Source organism: Dasypus novemcinctus, chromosome 26 (genome assembly GCF_030445035.2).
Source record: "Dasypus novemcinctus isolate mDasNov1 chromosome 26, mDasNov1.1.hap2, whole genome shotgun sequence".
Lineage (NCBI taxonomy): Eukaryota > Metazoa > Chordata > Mammalia > Cingulata > Dasypodidae > Dasypus > Dasypus novemcinctus.
In genome coordinates this window covers 54,407,320-54,421,177 of record NC_080698.1, presented here as the reverse complement: position 1 = coordinate 54,421,177, position 13,858 = coordinate 54,407,320, and the positions used below count along the sequence as shown (strand labels likewise).

The 13,858-nt window shown below is 42.0% G+C and overlaps 1 protein-coding gene across 6 annotated transcripts in view; it reads right to left on the bottom strand.

Moving 5' to 3' along the window:
• ACAD9 (acyl-CoA dehydrogenase family member 9) overlaps positions 1–13,858 on the bottom strand; it is a 58,102-nt gene that overhangs the window by 10,054 nt on the left and 34,190 nt on the right. For all 6 annotated transcript variants that reach the window (XM_023587773.3, XM_023587775.3, XM_023587774.3 and 3 more), the window contains exons 6-8: positions 12,840–12,918; positions 11,623–11,797; positions 9,137–9,210 (exon numbers count right to left, since the gene is read on the bottom strand). In XM_023587773.3, the coding sequence (XP_023443541.1) occupies positions 9,137–9,210; positions 11,623–11,797; positions 12,840–12,918 (328 nt within the window). The remainder of the gene's footprint in view (positions 1–9,136; positions 9,211–11,622; positions 11,798–12,839; positions 12,919–13,858) is intronic.

The window sequence follows — 13,858 nt, the reverse complement described above, 5'->3', positions numbered from 1 at the left end:
TCTTTCAAAACAGTCTAGAGGGAAAAACAGCAGGTCCTCAGGGGTTGGAGAGGTTGGAAATGGCTGCTCCAAACCACGAATAGCAGCTTTGACTCTGACCGAGTCACCCTGAGCAGGCAAAGCCCAGGGCGGGCCGTCCTGGTTCCAGGGGGAGGGGCTGGTTAAATCAGAACACAGCCTCGGAGTCCAACCCACCTCTGGAAATGGGGAAAGGGAAGGACCAGGTGAGAGCTTCACTCCCTTTAGCTTCCCAAACTTCAGACTTTCTGCACCTCTGCACATAGGGTGCACACTGGCCTGGGACTCTGAAGAGGAAACTGAATTCTCCCATGTCTATTCTCTATTTAGCTTCATTCATCCAAAAATGGGCTTTAAAAATCCAGTTCGTTTTGTTTTATGAACAAAATCTAGTTGATAGGCCCCTCATAGTTTATTCTTTTTTTTCCCCAAAGCTCATAATTTTATTTTTTTAAAATGTTACATTAAAAAAATATAAGAGGTCCCCATATACATAGTTTACTCTTAATCTTTAAAAAAAAAAAAAAGGATTTAATACTTGGCCTCATTCCCTAGAGAACTAAAGACCTTATAGGTTTAACCCTATTTGAAGAGGGACTCATGAGCTCAAATATTAGTCTTTCTACTTAGCCTTGGAGCCCTCTCCTCTAGCCTTCCCTAGACCTAAGTGCTCTATCACCTTCTCTCCACAAAATTATTTCCTTCCATATTTTTCACAACATTCTAGATCTTAATTCTACCTAAAGCAAAATCATTCAACAGCCCCTACCTGTCAGCTGCCTGTTCCTTTTAAGAGGCCTTACAATTGATAAAATCTTGTGACTAACCCAGAAGGGAGAAGAACCCTTTCTTTTATCTCACATCACAGCCCATTCCATTTTCACCTTTTGTCATTTACGATAAAATGACCTGTTAGGATAAAATGATAGTTTTTTGACCTTTTATCATTTTATGATCATTGTAAACAGTCATTTCAGGGTGTTATTCTTTAATATTCAGGGTAACTGGCAAGCAATCCTGCTACTAACAATACAAGGGTTTTAGAAATCTATTCCCTTTCACTTGTTAAAACAATCACTTTTGCCAGGTTCAGGCACAAAATGGAGAGGAGGAAGTTTTACAAATCACTCCTCCATTAGAAAAAGGTAAGAGGTGGTAACACTGGAACCAGAATGGACATTCAGAACCACCACAGGAGCTGCGGAGGCAGTGAGAGGCGCTGAGGGTTCAGCTTTTCTGAGTGAAGCAGGGGCCAGTGACCAGCCCACACAGCTCAGCCCCGGGACAGCAGCTGAGGCTGCACCGTGACCAGGATTCCAAGACGAGACAGCTGGGGCCAGCGCTGGCAGAGGAAATGTCCTCCTCTAAATGTTGGGGTTGAGGGCTGAGGTCAGTCTTGGGGGATCCGTGAAGGACCAGCACAGAAGCTGGGCTCAGTTTCAACCCTTTGGGCAGCAGTGCTCCCTGTCTCCCACAGGAATTTACCTGGACATAAAGAACAAGTGCACCTTCTTTGGCTGTTGCTCCCATCCCCCTTGTGTGGGGGTATTTCCTGGCAGACCCCTGAGGGCACAGTATAGGCTCTGGTCTTGGATTCAGGCCTCTCAGCAGCAGTGGCTTCTGGCCTCATCAGAAATAGCCAGCACATCTCTTTTCCTTTTTGGGTTGGTTGGTTTTTTGTTTTATATTGTAGCTGGTGGATCCCCTGACCTTCTGGCTTCCCACTGGCACATACTAAGAGACTTGGCGAGGCAGTGCAAGTTAATATTTCTACTCCTTGGTTTTATTTGTTTTTGGTGTGGGTGTTTTGTTAGCATTTTTCCTCTCTCTCTCTTTCTTCCCTTCTTTTCCTTCCTTTCTTTTTCCTTCTAGTACTCAGTCTCATGGACTGAAGAATGGGAGTACATTTCCAGAGTGACCATTATGTCCAGTTCTCAACAAAAAATTACAAAGCATACAAGACAGGACAGTATAGTTTAGTCACAAGAAAAAAGAATTCAAGGAAAATAATCCAGAGGAAGCACAGTCTCTGGAAATACTAATCAAACATCTCAGAACAACTCTCATAAAAAAAGGTCAATAAAATGTAGGAAAACAAAGACAAAGAACTAAAGAAAATAATATATGAACAAAATGAAATAAAGAAAACAATATATGAACAAAATGAGAATTTCAAAAATGAGATAGAAATGATAAAGTACCAAATAGAAATTGTGTTACTCTAAAGTAAAATAGCTGAATTGAAAAAATTCAATAGAAGGGTTCAGGAGCAGACTGGAGACAGGAGAAAGGATCAATGAACTTGAAGATAAAACAATTGAAATTGTTAGGGTTGAGGAGTAGAAAGGAAAAGAATGACAACAAACAAGTAAAAACTGAACAGAGGCCAGGGACCCTGTGGGACACCACGAAGTATACCAATGTGCACATTATACGACCCCCAGAAGGAGGAGCGTGATTTAAAAAAGCAGAAAAAATTTTTCAAGAAATAATGGGAGAAAATGTCCCAAACCTGATGAAAAATATAAATATACAAACCCAAGATGCTCATGAATGCCAAGGAGGAGGAACTCAAACAGATCTCCACCAAGACACACTATGATAGAACTGTTGTTGAATGCCAAGGACAAAGACAGACTCTTAAAAACAAGACAGAAGTGGCCTGTCACATTCATGTTCAAAGGAAAGAATACTAGTTAGTACCTCAATGATGGATAAATAAATAAAAACCCCCTGGTCAAATATAAATATCAGTATTGTTTCACTTTTCATTAGTAATACTGTCTTTTATTTCTTATAAGACTTAAAATTCAAATACATAAAAAACCTGAGTCTTTGTTATTAAGCACATATGCATAAAGATATAATCTGTGACAACAATAGCTTAAAGGGAGAAATGGAAGGATATAGATATGGTGGATGTATAGGCTACTGAAGTCAAATTGGAATCAGCAAAAAGTAAATTGTAATAGATTTAGGATGCTAAATATTATCCCCATGATAACCATAAAGAATATATCTAAAAAATCTCCTCAAAAGGAGAAAATAAGTAATTAAAATGGCCCATTATAAAAGTTATTCTAAATAAAAAGGAAGGCAATATGGAGGAAAGGAGGGACAAGAAAGGTATAAGACTTATAAAAACAATTAATGAGTATATCTTGTCTTATCAGTGATTTCCTTAAATGTAACTAGATTAAACTCTCCAATCAAAAGGCAGAGACTGTCAGAATGGATAAAGAAACATGACCCAGGGAAGCAGATGTGGCTCAAGCGAGTGGGCTCCTGTCTACCATATGGGAGGCCCAGGGTTCGATTCCTGAGGCCTCCTGGTGAAGGCAAGCTGGTGCACATGGTGAACTGGCCTTAGCAGAGCACTGGTCCACACAGAGAGCTGGTGCAGCAAGGTGATGCAACAAAAAAGAGACACAGAAGAGAGACAATAAGAGATGCGGCAGATCAAGGAACTGAGGTGACCCAAGAGACTGAGCACCTCTCTCCCACTCCAGAAGGTCCCAGGATTGGTTTCTGGTACCACCTAAAGAGAAGACAAGCAGACACAGAAGAACACACAGCAAATGGACACAGAGAGCAGACAATGGTGGGGGGGGGGGGGGGGGAAGAGAGTAAATAAATAAATAAAATCTTTTAAAAAAGAGAGAGAGAAAAGAAAAGAAACATGACCCAACCATATACTGCTTACAAGAGACCCATCTTAGATCCACAGATATAAATAGGTTGAAAGTGAAAGGATGGAAATGCAAATTCCAGTCAGAGAGCAGACATGAAGAAAGCCGTGGAAGAAAGAAGCTGAAAGCAAGGAAACCTGGAAGAGAAGGGAGAGACCAGCAGACGCTAACAGTGCCTTGCCATGGGACAGAGAATATAAGGATTGCCAGCAGCCAGTCTTATGGAAAAAAGCATTGCCTTGATGATGCCTTGATATAGACATTCTCACTGCCTCAAAACTAGAACAGTGGACAAGAGCTGGATAGAAACTGCATCTTGTCCTCTTTAAAACCTGCTGAAAGATGATTTCTTCCTCCCGCAGAGCTTGGAGAACATCTCAGGAGATGTGTGGAGACAGAGGGCAAATTGGTCAAGATGGAGGGTTTCTCACCCTAGCTACAGAAAGAGACAAGGCTGAGGACTGCATTCTCCAGAAACAAAGAACAGTGATCAAGGAGGGATACATGAAGGAGCTCAGGACTTGTTTTTTTGTTTCCCTGATAAAGAATAATGACTCATTGCATGAACAATGGAGGTACATATAGTAAAATAATGCCAGAAAGATATGTAGCTTGGGTTTTAGCTCTGTGTGAGCCAACTGTGTATTGTGGGTTCAAAAAAGAAAAATATGACCATAGGCTGCAATTATAGAAGGATAGAAAAAAGCGACAATTCCCCTTTCTCTGCACACCTGGAGTGAAACATTCACTTTTAAGTGCCAGAAATGCACCCTTGTCTGCCTGGTGAACTTCTATTCATCTTTCCAATGCCAGCTCAAGGTCACCTCTTCTGTTGTCACTTTTCCAGATCCCATGTTTATCCTGCAGAGTTAATCACTGCCAGGTCGAGCTGGCTCAGTTGTATTACTACTTTCATCATTTTTCATTGCCATATCGCTTATGGGCCTGTTTGCCTTCAACAGCGGGATCCATATCCAAACTGGTTTTGTATCCAAAGCCTAGCACTTAGTAGGTATTGAGTAGTATCTAACCAACATATATAAATCACTTCTCCCAACAACAGCACAATACACATTCCTTTCAAGTGCACATGGATCATCCTCTAGGATAGACCATATCGATAAGAGAAGTCTCAAGAAATTTTAAAATACTGAAGTCATAAAAAGTAACCTCTCTGACCACAAGGGAATGAAACTAGAAATAGAATAACAGAAAGAAAATTGTAAAATTTACAAACTTGTGAAAATTAAACAGTACTCTCTTAAACAATCCATATGTTAAAAAATGACAAGGGAAATTAAAAAATACTTAAGAGACAAATGGAAAACAAAGGCACACCATACCAAAACCTTAAGGGATGCAGGAATGCAGGGCTCAATGGGAAATTTATAATTATGAATGTCTATATTAAAAAATCAGAAAGATCTCAAATTAATAACTTAACTTTAAATCTTGAGGAACTAGAAAAAGAAAAAAGCAAACCCAAAGGTAGCAGAAAGAAATAATTAAGATTAGATTAGGAGATAATGAAATAGAGATAGAACACAATTTTGAGAATTTTTTTAAAAGTAGGTTTTTGAAAAAAAATCTATAAAACTGACAAATCTTTAGTTGGACTGACAAAGGAAAAAAGAGAAAAGATGCAAATAACTGAAATCAGAAAGGAAAATGTTAAAATCACCAAAGACCTTCCAGAAATAAAAAGGAATATTGTGAACAATCATACACCAACAAACTAGATAATCCAGAAGAAATGGAAAACTCCTAGAAATATATTGATTCCCCAAACTAACTCAAGAACAGAAAACACTAATAAACCTATAACAAATACAGAGACTGACTCAATAATCAAAAGTCTTCCACCAAAGGAAAGTCCAGGCCAGATGGCTGCACAGGTGTAGTCTACCAAACATTTTAAGAATTAGTAATGCCAGTCCTTCTCAAATTCTTCCAAATAATTCAAGAGGAGGGAATAATTTCTAATGATTCTATGAGGCCAGCATTACTCTCATAGCAAAGTATGGCAAAGGCATCACAAGAAAAGAAAATTAGACCAATTTCCATTATGAACATAGAAGCAAAAATCATTAACAAAATACTAGCAAACCAAATCCAAAGCATATTAAAAAGATTTTATACACCATGACCATGTGGGATTCACCCAAGGAAAGCAAGTGTGGTTCAATATGCAAAAATCAATCTAATCCACTATATAAATAGAATGAAGGCAAACAAAAACAAAAACACTGAGAAAATACCACATGATTATCTCAATGGAAGCAGCAAAGGCATATAACAAAACCCAGTATCCTTTCTTGATAAAAAGACTCAGAAAAGTCAGAATACAAGAACTTTCTCAACATGATAAAGGCCATTTATGAAGAACCAAAGCTAACAACAGGCTCAATGGGGGAATGATTTAAACCTTTCTCCCTAAGATCAGAAATGAGACAACAATGCCTGCTTTCTCCACTGCTGTTCAACACTGTGCTAGAAGTTCTTGCCAGAGCAATGAATAAGATCAAGAAATAAAGGGTATCCAAATTAAAAAGTAAAAAGTAAAAGTATCTCTACTTGCAGATGGCATGATCTTACATATAGAAAATCCAAAGGAATCCACAATAAAATTATTAGAGCTAATAAATGAATTCAGCAAAGTAACAGAGTACAAGATCAATGCATAAAAAAAAAATTGTGTTACTATATACTACAGTGAACAATCCAGAGAATATAAGGGCTGAATGTAAAGACATCCCATGTTCATAGACTGGAAGAGTTAACACTGTTAATGTCAACATTACCCAAAGCAATATACAAATTCAATGCAATCCTTATTAAAAATCCAGCAGCCTTTTCTACAGAAATGGAAACACTGATCCTCGAATTTATATGGAACTGCAACAGTCCCCAAATAGCTGAAACAATCTTGAATAAGAACAAGGTTGGAGGACTCACATTTCTCTATTTCAAATTGTATTACAAAATGACAGTAATCAAAAGTGTAGTACTGGCATAAAGACTGACCAGCAGATCAGTGGTACAGACTTTTAAATCAAGAAATAAATCCACACATCTATGGCCGATTGATTTTTGAAAACAGTGCTAAATATATGCAGTGGGGAAAGAACAGTCTCTTCACCAATGGTTGGGAAAACTAGATATCCACATGCAGAAGAATGAAGTTAAACCCTTACCTCACACCATATACAAAATTCAACTCAAACTTGATCAAGGACATAAAAAGAAAAGGTAAAACTACAAAATTCTTGAAGATAACATAGGGCAAATCTTCATGACCTGGGATTCAGCAAGGGATTCTTAGATATGACACCAAAAGCATGAAGAACAAAAGAAACAATAGATAAATTTGATTTCACCAAAATTTAAAACTGTGGGGCATGTAATGAAATTATCTAGACAGTGAAAAGACAACCTACAAAATGGGAGAAAATTGTTGCAAACCATATATTGGATAAGGGCTTAAAATCCAGAATACATAAAGAACCTTCACAGTTCAAAAGCAAAACAAACAGCCCAATTTAAAAACTGGCAAAGGACTTGAGTACATGTTTTTCCAAAGAAGATATGCAAGTGGCCAACAAACACATGAAAAGATGTTCAGCATCATCAGCCATTAAGAAAATGCAAATTAAAACCACAATGAGATACCACTTTGCACCCAGAGATGACTATTATTAAAATGGAAAGTATTAAGTGTTGGAGAGGATGAGGAGAAACAGGAACTCTAGTGCATTGCTCGTGGGAACATAAAATGGTGCAACCATTGTGGAAAGCAATATGGAGGTTCTTCAAAAAGTTAGAGAATTACCATTTGACCTGGCAATCCCACCTCTAGATATATACACAGAAAGTGAAAACAGGATCATAAACAGATACCTGTACACCAATGTTCACAGGAACATTATTCACAACAGCCAAAAGCTGAAAACAATCCAAATGTCAATTAATGATAAACAAATGTATTACCTATACACAATGGATTATTATTCAGCCATAAAAAATGAAGTTATGAGACATGCTGCAACATGGAAGAACCCTGAAAACAATAAAATAAGCAAGACACATAAGGATGAACATTGTATGTTATCACTTCTATGACTAGAAACAGCAGGTTCACAGATGTAGAAAGCAGTTTGGAGGTTATCAGGGGAGGGAGAAGGGGGGTGTTTGTAAAATTAAATAAAAATAAAACAAACATTAGCTATCATTACTTGAGAAAAACAAGAAACAAACAAAAAAGCAATCACTTCACCTATCACAATGAGCAAAAGCCTTGAATAATTAAAGATATACGAATGGTCAATAGGCACATGAAAAGATGCTCAACATCATTAGTCACCAAGGAAATGCAAATCAAAACCAGGAGATGCCACTTCACACCTGCCAGGATGGCTAGAATAAAAAATGAAAAGGACAATAACAAGTAATGATGAGTAAGCGGAGAAATTGGAACCCTTGTAAAATGCTGATGGGACTGTTAAACAGTGCAGCTGCTTTGGAGTTTGGCGGTTCCTCAGAAAGTTAATCATACTGTTACCATATGACCTATTCCACTCCTAGGTGTGTATTCAAAAGAACTGAAAATACATTCACACAAAAACATGTACATGAATATTCACAGCCCCAAACCGGAAACCCAAATGTTTACCAGCTGATGAACAAACAAAATGTGCTCTAGCCATACAATGGAAGATTCTTCAGCCATAAAAAGGAATGAAGCTCTGACCCATGTACAAGATGGGTGAGCCTTGAAGACATTATGCTAAGAGAGCTAAGCCAGACACGAAAGACTGCAAACTGTATAAATGCATGATTCCATTAATACTAAATGTCCAGGATAGGCAAATCCATTGACCCAGAATAGTTCCCAGGGGGTGGGGGAGGTAGGAAGTGGTACGAGGTTTCTTTTGGGGGTAATGTGGTGGAATTAGATAGCAGTGACCACTACATGACAGTGAACATACTAAATGCCACTGAAGTATGCATTCTAAAATGGGGGAATTAATGTTGTGTGGACTATCTACTGATAAAAATAAATAATAAATCTGACTCCAAGAAGATAAATATGAGGGCGGGGTCTATGCATGCCCATAGACCCTGAGCTTTTCCCATGCCCACTCATTCCATTTCTCACATTCACTGGGGAGAAGAATCCTATCCCTGACTTGAGGAAAATGTTATCTCAGAGATTAAGGAAGATTCCTGAGTACAGCTATACACTCCATATTTCTAAGAGCACACCAATCTTCCCAGTCTCCATTTTGCTGGCCTCCCAATGGAGAAGGCTCAGAGCACATGCTAAGCACAGGTTGGTCAGCCTCCAGCAGGGGTAGATGGGCGGCTGGCAGCCCATGAGCTGTACCTGCAAAGCCACACGGCACTCACAGGGACTGCTGCTGCTGACTCACCTTAAACCCATTGCCTACTTCACCAAGGACATTCTCCACGGGCACCCTGGTGTTCTCAAAGTGGACCTCACAAGCTGAAACACAGGAAATTCAAGACTTTAGCTCACAAATGCAAACTACCCTGCACTTGACCTACAAGCACGCAATTCCTTCATGCAACATCTGCTGGCAGGACAGAAGAGATGGGCAAGGTCTCTGTCTTTGTGGAGCTCAGATTTTGGTTAAGGAAATAAATGCTAAGCAAGATAAGAAGATACAATATCATAAGTGTTACAGATGAAATAAACCTGGAGAGACAGGGGTGGAAAAGACAGTATTTTTCTTAAGGGCTCACGTTAGACCTTTCCAAGGAACATTTTAACAGAAGTTTGAAGGGTAAGAACAAGCAAGCATCAAAACCTTCAGAGGCTAGGCAAATGGCATTTTCAAAGGTCTCTGCAGCAGACGGGATTGATGGCTTAGGCTTGAACTCTCCTGCACACCTGCGGGCCCCTGGGGGAGAGCCCCAAGGGGTCCTCCCACTGTCGGGGGTGGCAGGCTTCCCTTTCCCTGGCCCCACGCCAAGCAGCACGTCCAACAGATTCAGCGGCCTTTGCATGCGCCAACAACCTGGCATGGCCCTGTGGGTGCCTGCCACCTGATGTGAGAATACCCCCTGGAAGGTAAAGGAGAATGAGGAAGAGAACACATGGAGCAAGTTCTGAACCTGCCCCATAGCCTGAAGCAGCCACCCCAGCCCACCCATGGGTCTGCAAAAGGAAAATTCAGTTGTGTTTTGAGGAGGTTTGTCAGACAGCATTAATGCAGCAAAGGGTGACGAAAAGAGCTCAAAGCAAGGAGGAGCCTGGCATGCTGGAGGAATCAGGAGGAGGGCGATGTGAAGGAGATGGAGTCAGAGGGGGCTCAGAGTGGCAGAGGGGGAGCCATGTTTCCAGAGGCTGTGAAGAAACATGGGTTCTGAACTGTATGAACAGCTAACAAAGTGGTTTTGCATGTTATGTTAAATAAACACAGCAGATCCCAGCAACTTACACAAGAAAAAAGGGAGGCTCAGAAGAGAGATGGTCATGGCTCGAGGATATATAAGCAGCAGCCAAGAAAGGCACGTGCAACCTGGGTCTGCTGATCTACTCTTGGAAGTGTGCTCACAAAGCTTGGCCATGAAACAATGGTACCTTCATCCCCAGTTGCTGAGCGCTCGGCTTATAGAAAGGGGGCTGCAGGACCAGTCCCTGCTTCTAAGGGCTCTGTTCCTCCACAGGCCCTGGAGTGTGCCAAGGACTCTGCCTCCCTCTCTGGCCCCACTGTGTGCCACTCCACCCTCTCCCAGGGCCACTGATACCTCCAGAGGCACCACTTGCCCAGACTTCAGTGAGGACAGTGCCCAAGTAGGCCCTAGAGGTGCAAAGGGCAGTGCTGCGGTCCCCTCCAGCATAGACACACTGTGGTCTGGACTGGAAGACCCAAGCGCGGTGAGAATCCCAGGGCAGTAAACACTAGGACTCTAATCTCCAGTGACCCAAGTGCCAACCAAGGGCTGTAAGTGGGCCAGGGTGGGAAGAAGGGAAAGTGAGAGGAAGATGTTCCAGGCAGGAAAGATGGAGGGTTTCCCATAATGGGAATTTTACCAGGACATCCTACTCTCCTTCTTGGTGTCCCCTGGTGTTTCCCCCACAAGGTTGAGACTATCTCACTCACTTGGAAATCAGGACTAGCTAGTGCAATGAGATACACACAATAAAAGTCAGTTGAGGGAAGTGGATGTGGCTCAAGCAATTGGGCTCCTGTCTACCATATAGGAGACCTAGGGCCTCCTGGTGAAGGCAAACTGGCCTGTGTGGCGAGCTGGCCCACGCAGAGTGCTGCCCCATGCAGGAGTGCTGCCCCACGCAGGAGTGCTGACCCACACGGAGAGCTGACGCGGCAAGATGACACAACAAAAAGAGACACAGAGGGGAGACAATAAGAGATGCAGCAGACCAGGGAGCCGAGGTGGCGCAAGAGATTAAGCACCTCTCTTCCACTCCAGAAGGTCCCAGGATCAGTTCCCGAAGCCGCCTAACGAGAATACAAGCAGACACAGAACACACAGCAAATGGACACAGAGAGCAGATAATGGAGGGAGGGGGGAGAAATCAACCAACCAATCTTAAAAAAAAAAAAGTCAGTTGAATTAATGAGTTAATTTCAAGGAACTCATTGGCATTTGCCATGGACAAATCATTTGTAGCATTCCTACTTTGATTCTGCCGAAATGCTTCAATGAAACCTAAACTATTTAAATCTCATTTTATCTTTTTTTTTCATTACTTTTTTTCATTTTTAAAGAATCTTTAGATTCCTTAAATGTTACATTAAAAAAATAATAAGGGATTCCCATATGCCCTACTCCATCCCTCCCTCCCTCCCAAATCTCACTTTGACATTTGGATGTGCCCGGAGAGTCTCTCCATGCACGCCCACGCACACACACACATGCTGCTTACTGTTGGAGCCACGAATGCCTAACTTATCCTCAGGTTTCCCATTTGTTACTCCACCAAAGTCTCTTTCTACGATGAATGCTGTGATTTTGTCTTTTATCGAACCGTCAGAGTCAACAACCTCAGTCTTTGCAAACACGGTAAAAATACTGGCTAATCCTCCATTGGAGATCCAGACCTGAGGAAAGGGGGAGAAAGAGACTTTGGAATAAAACCAGCTACTGTGCAGCCCAACTCAGCTCCATCCTTCCCAAGGCACTCTAGCTGCCCATGAAACTTCAGGCCAGACATGTAAAGCTCTGGACTCTGAGGTCTGCAGGATCAGAACAGGACAGCTGGGGGTGGGGGTTCAAACCACAGACTTCTCAGAGCAAGGCTCTTCCCAAAAGACACAGGTGGCCAGGGCTTGGGGGTGTGTGCAGCAGACAACACCTAAGGCAGACAGTTCAGGCTCTACCCCCAAACCACACGTATCTTTAAGAAAGAAGTTGGGTGGGGGTGGGGAGGTGGGGTAATCAGGAGAGGAGAGAAGGAGGAAGGGGGAGAGAAGGAGGAAGGGGGAGAGAAGGAGGAAGGGGGAGAAAAGGGGAAGGAGAAAAGGAGAGGAAAAGATAAAGACTTCTCAACAAACTGCACTGCATGACACTTATTTGGATCTTGATTCAAGCAAACTGCTAAGGAAAAAGAAGGCATGAGACAATCAGGGAAATATGGATGCTAACTATTAGAGACAGCAAAAAATTATCAATCTTTTGTGATAAAGGAATTGCAAGCTTTGCCTTAACTTTTAGATACATCCTGAAATAGTGACAGATGAAATCTGGGGGGGGCTGGTGACAAATGAAATAAGACCAGCTCCCAACTAACAATGATTGAAGGCAGGGGAAGGGGTCCGTGGAAGTTCATTAGACTCTATTTACTACATGTTTGAAATTTTGGATAATAAAAAAGTTTAAAAATGGAAACAAAAGGGCAGCCCGGGAGGCAGGTGGTGTAATGGACGTGTGTAGACTCTGGAGACAGAATGTCTTTGGTTCCAATCCTGGCTCTGCACTGACCTCAGCAGGGCATTTAACCTGTGAACCTCTTTAAAATTCCTAAAAATGAGAAGAGCCACGCGAGAGGGTGGCCACAAGATGTCATGTGCACCTTTTCGAACTCCCGTGGAGAGTGTGGTCAAGGAACGGTGGCCACGACCGTGGCCGAGACCTGGAACATACCTTGGAGCCATTGAGGATGTAGTGCTTCTTGTCTTCACTTAACGTGGCTCTGGCCTGGATGGAAGCGGCATCGCTCCCGCTGCAGAGGCAGAAAAATGTGGGTGAGGCAGAAGGCGAGAAAAGTAAGAATGGTTTTGAGGGCCTAAAAATGGAAAGTTTAGGTAGTTTAATCCAGGGACTGGCCACCTATTGTTATGAAGAACCAGAGGTTCTTTGGCTGGGCAGGCTATTAGGATGCCATCCCAACCACTCAGCTCTGCCATTGTAGCACGAAAGCAGTCACTGATAATCTGTAAGCAAATGGACGGATTCCAATAAAACTTTATTGGTTTTATTTTAAAAACTTTATTTTATAGGCAGTAGACCAGATATAGCTGATTCCTGCTTTACTAGGTCAGGTGTGAAAGTGGCAGTGAAAATCTTGGGCTTGGGCTTGACCTGGAAACGTGTACTTGAAATGGGCTCATCTGAGTTCCCTGGGAGGAGCTGCCCCATCAGGTGGGAAAGCAGCGGTGGAGAGACCCTTGCAAATCTCCAGTACCAAAAGCCTTACGAGGGCAAGCGCTGGGTTTTTCAAATTAGTTTTAAAATCAGCAACGTGAGTTGCTGGGGCCAGCTCATGTGCTATCCGTGGTGGTGGACAAAGAGAAGCAAAGTGAGGGACACCAGGAGGGTCCCAACTTCTGCAAAACCACCATCATGGATACAAGGTTTGCCAACCTCAAACCAGCTACCTCCACTGGGAATGACTGTTTCCAGATACCCAAGTGAGGGGAAGCAGGGTGGCGTGTGGTCCCAGGTCTGAGTTTTACCCCAGTTCTGTGACTTCCAAGCTGTGTGGCCTGGTGCTGATTGTCCAACCTTACTGAACTACAGTTCTTTTTTTTCCCATCCCCTTCCCCTGCCCTGCTGCTTTGCTGTCTGTGTCCATTCACTGTGTGATCTTCTAATTTATTTCTCTTTTTGTCTTCTTTTCTCATCTTTCTCCACTAGGATTCACCAGGATTAAATCTATAGTT